This window comes from Protobothrops mucrosquamatus, unplaced genomic scaffold, assembly GCF_001527695.2.
Source record: "Protobothrops mucrosquamatus isolate PMUCROS unplaced genomic scaffold, P.Mucros_1.0 scaffold9691, whole genome shotgun sequence".
NCBI lineage: Eukaryota > Metazoa > Chordata > Lepidosauria > Squamata > Viperidae > Protobothrops > Protobothrops mucrosquamatus.
Genome location: NW_015395479.1, coordinates 1,446 through 10,009, shown reverse-complemented (window position 1 = coordinate 10,009; position 8,564 = coordinate 1,446). Strand labels below are relative to the sequence as shown.

Sequence of the window (8,564 nt, the reverse complement as noted above, 5' to 3'; positions counted from 1 at the left end):
GGCCCTTTGAGATCGTTTACCATAAAACTCTTTGACAGTACAAACCAACCAGTCATGCAATTGTCCAGGGATTGCCATTGCTCCATTTGCTGTTGTCCTTGTATTTGTTGCCTACAAGAGGTAAACAGCTTTTTCTTTCCTGTGCCCAACTTTTGATTCTTTCGGTTAAATCAGTTTCCTTATCATCAAGAGAACAGTTTTTGTGAATTCCTTCTAGTGCAACTTCCAACAACTCGGCAAGTCGTGTCTTTTGTTACATGTTTTGAGTATTTCAGAGGATTGATTTTACAGCTTTGTTTCAATTGGGAAGCTTTCTAACAACTAGATAGACCAAATAAATATTTACAAAAGCTTTTGTAAGCTTTTGAATTACCAGAAACCTATCATCAGGGAAGATAGTTAAATTTTCAAGAAGAAAGACATTGCAGAATGGGGATGTAGTTAATGTTATACTCTTTCACCAAATGTGAGAATAATTGTGAGGCAAGGAGATTGCAGAATATCAGGAAAACAAATAGTATTCTGTTACCAAGAAATAATTAGTGCCCTCCTTCATTTGTGGAAAAATTAAATTTAGCTACTAATGATTGCATCTGTAATAAACAGATCCTTCTATTGTGTAAGGGCAGGACTGTTTTTTGTTCTGAAGCTACATTATCCTTTTCAAGTGATAGTTACAACTCTCTTCAGTTTATTTCCACATGAACACAGATTTATCTTGCTCCAAGCAACCCTTTTGCCTTAAAGCAGGGGTCCGCAACCTATGGGCCGCGGCCCAGGACCAGCTGTGGGCTCTTAGCCAGCGGGCTGCGGAAATGGCTGACCAGTGCACGCACATGTGGGCATGCATTCTCACTTGCGGTGGAACCCGCGGCCCTGTTTGTGCATGTGCACGGGCACAAACAGGTCTGCTAGCTGCTGTGGGGTGCACGACCATTTGCGCATGTGCATGGCACCAGCACATGCCGCATGCGCAAATGGGGCTGCTAATGCCGCACCAGTGCATGTGGCCCCGTTTGCATGCACGCGTGTGCACCAATTTGGGAGCTGCTTTCCTTCCCTCCAGGCCGTGTGCCCAGAAAGATTGGATACCTCTGTCTTAAAGCATGACTCTCCTATCAACTTAGGCAAAAGGGTACCTGTTATACCAGACTACGTATGACACATACAAATATTAACATTAACATAACATAGAAATAATAAAACTATTTTTAAAATAAAACTTGTGAGATAATCAAATTCCTTGAGTCAGTCAGTCAGTCAGCAATGTGCTTCTACTGCCAAAATAGCCAACACAGTCCTAGGCTGCCTCAACAGAAAAATAGCATCAAGATCACAGGAAATGATAGCTACTTTATACTGCACTAGTGAGACCACATTTGGAATACTGCATCCAGTTCTGTTCACTACGATACAAAAAAGATGTTGAGGGCTTAGAAAGAGTGCAGAGAAGAGCAACAAAGATGATGATAGGGTCAGGAAGTTAAATTGTATGATGAATGGCTAAGCAAACTAGGTATGTTTAAGCTAATGGAGAGAAGGCTTAGGGGAGACATTAGAGCAGTCTTCTAAATCTTGAAGGGCTATCCCAAGGAAAAGAGCATTGATTTATTCTCCATAGCACCCAAGGCCAGGACAAGATGCAATGGAGAGGTGAAGGAAAAACACAGGGATTTCCTGATAGCGAACATGATTAATCGGTGGAACAACTTGTTTTCCAGAGTTGTGGGTGCTCCATTGCTGGAGGTTTTCAAGAAAATATTCGACAACCATTTGTTCTGTCCTTGACTTAAGACCATAATTGAGCCCAAAATTTATCTTGATAAGTGAGAAATGTGTTAAGTGACCTTTGTCCCATTTTACAACTTTTTTGCCACATTTGTTAATAATAATAATAATAATAATTTAATTTGTACCCCGCCCTTCTCCTCATAGGACTCAGGGCAGCTAACAGCCTCATAAAAACCACAATACAATAATACAATAATATCTATATTAAAAACCGAATTAAAAGAAAATATTTAAGAAGGCCAATCATTAAAATTACCCTTAAAATTACCCTTAAAAAACCCCGCTAAAATTCCCTAGGCCAGACCCGCTTGTTGAAAAAGCCATGTCTTTAGGGCGCAGCGGAAGGAGGGGAGATCCGGGATCACCCGGATCTCTGGGGGTAGTTCGTTCCAGAGGGTGGGGGCTCCCACCGAGAAGGCCCTCCCCCTGGGGGTCGCCAGCCGGCACTGTCTGGCTGACGGCACCCTGAGGAGACCCACTCTGTGGGAGCGTACCGGCCGATGGGAGGTAATCTGCGGCAGAAGGCGGTCTCGGAGATATCCAGGTCCGAATCACTGCAGTTGTTATCACTGCAGTTGTTATCACTGCAGGTCCGAATCACTGCAGTTGTTAAATTAATAACACAGTTGTTAAGTGATTCTGACTTCGCCACTGACTTCGCTTATCAGAAGGTGGCAAAAGGGGACCGTGGGACTCAGCAACCATCATAAATATGAGACAGTTGCCAAGTATCCAAATGTAAATCACATCATCCGAATGGATACATTCATCCTTATGGAAAAACATATTAAAGTGGCCTTCCAGCATGGCAGTTGCAATACATGAATGAGGGTTTGAGAGTAAACAGGTCTAAAGTATTAACATCCAAGCACAATTCCTAAGTACTTTGGAAACTAAGTTTAGATCATTTGGTATGTGTATATTGAGAATTTGTTTCAGCATCTCTCCTCTTTATATTGCACTGGAAGACAGACATATTCCTACTACAGGAAGGCAAGACCTCAAGAACCTTTTTGGGGGTTAGAAGGGAAGGATGGGAAGATACTTAAGGCTAAGAAAGAAATTTACCTTCTCAGGTATACTTCTGTTTTGTCTCTATCATCTATTAATTTTGTCAAATAAGATCTTCAAGTCTTCTTATTTTAACCTTCAGTATTAGGGTGCACTGATTTTGACTGAATGAATGAAATCTTGTTTGTTTATTTTTGTGCTAGATAACTGAGATTTCCCCCTCTGTCTCTCTCTTTTAGCTTGAAGTACAGGCACCTCTAGGTAACATCATTGGATATGTGAAACAAAAGTGGCATCCATGCCATCCAAGATTTACTCTACAGAATGAGGCCAGAGAAAATGTTCTTAAAATTACTGCATCTTGTGTGCCTTGCCAATTCTATCAGGATGTTAATTTTGAGGTAAACACATCCTCCATTTACTATTTATTAATAAGGCCGTGGACTTGAACTATATACACTAATTTATTAATTTTATATGCCACCCATTTTACTCTGCAAAGCAATTCAGGGTGGCTGTAGAAATTCTTATTTTTATTTTTTATCATTTCTAGATTGTCTGTTTAAATTGTAATTGTGGCTTTTTCTTATAATAATTATTCCAGAATATTTTTATTGTGTAGACAATTAACAATTCTGAAGGTTACAGATGAGATTACTGAGTTTTGTTTTTGATGGAATTCATGTTCTTATCAAGCTCTGTTTTTTCTAAGTTTTTATCTTCTTTTATATCCTTATAAATGAACCAGCAGTGTGCAGCAGCAACCAAAAAAGCTAATACAGTCCTGGGTTGTATAAACAGAGGCATAGAATCAAGATCACACGAAGTATTATTACCGCTTTATAAAACCCTAGTAAGACCACACCTGGAATACTGCAGCCAATTTTGGTCACTATATCACAAAAAAGATGTTGAGAGTTTGGAAAAAAAGCAGAGAAGGTGATCAAAGGCCTGGAGACTAAAACATACGAAGAACAGCTACGGGACTTGGGTTTGGCTAGTCTAAAGAAAAGAAGAAATAGGGGACACATGATAGCAGTGTTCCTGTATCTGAGGGGCTGTCACAAGGCAGAGGGGGCCAGGTTGTTCACCAAAGCACCAGATGAAGGTCGAGAAACAATGGTTGGAAACTGATCAAAGAGAGAAGCAACCTGGAATTAAGGAGAAACTTCCTGACAGTGAGGACAATCAACCAGTGGAACAGCTTATTCCCAGAGATCGTGGGTTACTATTTTAAGTAATATATTCATGTTAACAGTCATAGTTTATGTGATAAGATGAGTTTAAATTTTTCCAGCTTTCTCAATCTTTTATCATTTATTTCCTTAATTTGGTGAGTTATTTTGAAAGATAACTTTGTTATCACTTGTCAATTGTAATCCCAAATAGGAAAGAATAAAGGAGTATATTTCAATTGAAACATATACCAGCCAAAAGAAAAAAAAACTGCCTTTTGTTCTGATTAGGATTGGGATTTACAAAATGACAAAAACACTATGACATTTTAAAAAATTAAAAATTTTCCTTGATGCAGAGTGGACTCATAGTAATCCAATAGTGGAATTAGAAATATTGAAAAAGACAAAAAAGTTGTTTTTAAAGTGGAATACAAATGACCATGCCAACAGAATGATCCTTATAAGAATTTTTTATTTGTTATACAAAAGAAGTTGTAAAAGAGGTTTTAAAAATTAAAGGGGAAATGCAATTGATAAATCAAAACAATGACCTAGATAATGTCTTTCCATTGAATTTACAAAAGAGACTTGTTAAAGCAGTGGTTCTCAACCTTTTTAATGCCGCGACCCCAACCGGTCGTAAGTCAAGGACTAAACCGATCGTAAGTCGAGCACTAAACCGGTCGTAAGTCGAGGACTAAACTGGTCGTAAGTCGAGGACTACCCAACCGGTCGTAAGTCGAGGACTTTCCCTGCCCGGGAACGCCGCGCATGCGTGGTTCCGCCCCATGCGCCGGCCGAGGCGTAGCTGGCAAAGCGGCAGAGACGAAGCAGGCCGACCACCAGCTGGCCCAGCCCAAGGGAGGTAAGACACTCACTGGAAAAGGGGAAAAAAATGGCGGACAAAAAAAATGGTGGACAAAAAAAATGGCGGACAGCCTTGCTTGGCGACCCCCATGAAATGGTCGATCGACCCCAAATGGGATCCCGACCCACAGGTTGAGAACCACTGTGTAAAAGCCTTGAAGAAGCTTATGTGATAAGATGAAGAATTCAAGAGAAATCAATCTATATCAGTAATTGAATGAATTAAAGATTAAGATTTTTCAGAAATAAAAGGAAGAAATATAAAATTGGTTTATTTCATTAAGGGTAAAATAGAACATTTTTATGAAATTCTGGCAACACATTTTGGATTTTTTTGCTAATACCAGTGTTGAAAATTTGATCTTTTATGTATTTGCTTATAGACAAGAAATGGGTTATAGGAAGAAGATATATCTGTTTGTAATCTTATAGAAGATGAAAAGCTACCAAACTTGTTTATTCTTGTGATGAAAATTAGAAGCCACTTCTTTATGTTTTTTTTCTGTTTCTTTATTTCACTCTTTCCCTTTTCTTTCTTTCATTTTTTTCTTTATTCTTTTTATTTTTTCTTTTACTGTCCTTTCTCTCTCTGAGTATAGTTTGTATTTGTTTTTATTAGTGTAATTAAAATCTTACGTAAAAATGTACGTATAGAATACTTATAAATCTAAAGGACTTGTGCTGATCACCTTGAAGTAACATGATGCTTTTCAATGAATGTAGTATTTATTTATATTGAAATTTCTTATTTAACTGTTTGAGATATTGTCTTGCTATCTGAGATATCAGTATGGGGAATTTAAACACTGGGAAAAAAGATGTAATAATTTGTTAAATATAATGTTTATATTAAAATGTTTAATACATTTTAGAAAGAATAAAATCTGTTCTTTTTTCTTTTGTTCTTTTTAAAATCAGGTGAAAACTGTAGATGGGAAATCTACAATTGGAAACATAGTAAAAAAATGGACTGGTTTAGCAAGAGAGGTTGCTACAGATGCAAGCATTTTTCAGATCCGCTTTCCAATGGATCTTGATATTAATATGAAAGCAGTCATAACAGGGGCTTGCTTTCTTATGGTAAGTCCTAGGCCTAAAACATTACAATTCTGAAAACAATGGGTTCACGAAGCTAGTAAAAAGAATTTTGGACAAATTAGCTCTTAGCATGGCCCATGAATAACATCTCCACTTTCTTTAGTGGCAGTACACAGAAGGTGTAGGATAGGAGATTGAAACTTGGTATGCCTAGGATTATAATTTAGACAGAAATCTTGCCTCTGCAACCTTAGCTCTAGCAGCTCAGATCATCCATTTAATTTGAGATTTTGCTGTGCAGCTAGTTGCCTTAATCTGCACTGAATGTAGAGGTATAGCAGCGAGGACAGTGTAATTTAATCTCTTGTGACGCAATAAGAGCCTGTTGGTCTTAAGAAAAATGTTTTTATGACATCAGCTCCACCATCTATTAGGTGAGTATACAGTATGTAGGTTAGATCCATATACTTTTAGGTTGATTAAGTTTCCAGGAAGGTGAAGATGGGGTGAAGATGGAGACTGCAAGAGGTAGTAGTTCACCTGTCCTCAAGAAAACATCATTTGATTCAACTCTTTTAGAGAATTACCAACTAACCCTCACTTTTTGCTCTTGTGAATAACCTGTGGTGACATTGTGATAAGGAGTGAGGCATTTCTAGTTCTACTTAGTCTGACAGTAACCTTCTACACTACCAATCATCTTCGGAGGTTGGTAATAAGAGGAGACACTGTTTGCACTGGAGAGGTTATTAGATATTCCAAAAGTCTTCTCATACATCAGGAGTTTGTAGGTTACTTCAAGAACTTCAGGTAACCTTCATTCAGGAGTAGCAGATGTAAAATATGAATAAACAAGGATTTTAGTCTGAAGTTTTTTTGACTAACATTTTTTCCTATTCTTTTACATTTTAGGATTTCATGTTTTTTGAACGTGGAAACAGAAGGAATGATCATCGACGTAGGCGTTAGTTCAAGTCAGGACATTAAGAGTCTTATCACACTGAATTAAGCTTGCAGGAGGATTTTTATTAAAGTTGCTTATTTCAATATTTACAATCATACCTTCAACTATTATACCATTTATGTCAGAATACTCCATATAACTCAAATTTTCATCAAATATTGACATACAGTATATTGATATCCATATATAATAATAAAGATATATAGTATATAAATTTGGCTAATTTTCACTCCGCAAACAAATATACTCCCATTTGCCATTTTTTACTGCTCTTATATATTAAGAATTGCCTTCTGTTATGTTTTCCTTTTTTATTTTCTGTAATCACACTGTGTATTGCAGTACTAAAATGAACCAAAGTGGGTATCTCAATATTCAGACAATTAACAGACAAATTCAATAAAGTTGATATTTTCTGCTTTGAGTCATTTATTAAAGGAATCATTAATACACTTGCTTCCTGAAGCTCTAACTTTAGTCCACCCTCCAACTGGCAATCATATCCAATATAGAATAATATTATTTTCCTGAACTCTCTACCATATTTATGATTAAGTGGCAAAGAGTAATAAGTGGGCAAGTTCTTTTGAGAGCAAGAATAATTAGATTACCTTAATTGCTTGAGTCAGATTTATGTCCAATAAATGTTTTAAAGCCAAACATCTTAAGGAAACCAAAAGACCTACTAGTCCTAGGAGAAAAAAACTAGGAGTCATTTACGGCATACGGAATAAGGACTGTAACAGCTATTAAGTAGGACAGACAAAAGACTAGCAGAGCACATTCATTAGCACCAACTAGCAATCAGAAGAAATGATGAAAACTCCTTAATCACTAAACAGACTCTGATAATGCTACCTACTTGGATAATGAAACATTTCAGGCATGTTCAGGGAGCAGCAAGGATTCCATAAATGTTTTAAACAGATCTTTTAACTAAAAATATCATTTGATCATTTAAAAACTTTAAAGCACCCATATCTTGTCCTGGGAGATTTCAGTCTGCCTTTGCTTGATATGGAATTTGAAATAAATCTGGAGTCCATGGCCTCCATGCCAACCATGAACCTAATCTGAGTTATTGAGGTCCTTTGTCCCAGAACACTTGTAAAATTATTAGAAGTTGGGGAAATATCTATCCATGCTCAGATTACTCTCTGGTTTCTTGAAACTGTAAAAATTCTTGAGGCTATAATGGGCAGATTGACTTAATAACCATCTGGAATGAGCAGGTGATGATGATCCTATCAGATTGCTCTGTTGTGGGGTTTTTTGGAATCATAGTTCATCAGGTTAACCCAGATAGACACAAAAGCCCTGGAATTGGGGGCTGGAGGAAAATGTATTTTATAAAAGGGGATTATAAACTTGTAAATTTCTTGAGTTATTATCTAAATATATCACTCCTAGCATATTGCTTAACTTCTATGCCTTATTCCTATTATCTAGTACTCCTAATATCCTACATGTGAGCCCCCTTCCAAACTAGGAAAAACACACGGTTACTTCTGAATAGTATTCTTTATTATTCCTTATCCATAGAAAGAAATCTTGCCAAATCAGAGCAACAATTTGCATCACTATAGATGGACTCTGGGAATCACTAGGGCGGATTTTTATCCTCTTTTTCCCTCCTGACCAAACATTTTATCTTCACCGTCTCTGTGCCTTCTGGAATGAAGGGAACACAGGCTACATTTCACTACATACAGTAT

The 8,564-nt window shown here is 37.3% G+C and overlaps 1 protein-coding gene across 1 annotated transcript; it reads left to right on the top strand.

The window, feature by feature from the left end:
* The first annotated feature begins 6 nt into the window (after positions 1-6).
* Positions 7-7,273, top strand: LOC107301038 (phospholipid scramblase 1-like). Its single transcript, XM_015830308.1, has 4 exons — positions 7-120; positions 3,042-3,203; positions 5,766-5,927; positions 6,798-7,273. The coding sequence occupies exons 1-4, from the start codon at positions 55-57 to the stop codon at positions 6,852-6,854; spliced, it is 447 nt and encodes a 148-aa protein (XP_015685794.1). The 5' UTR covers positions 7-54; the 3' UTR covers positions 6,855-7,273.
* Positions 7,274-8,564: the final 1,291 nt, after the last annotated feature.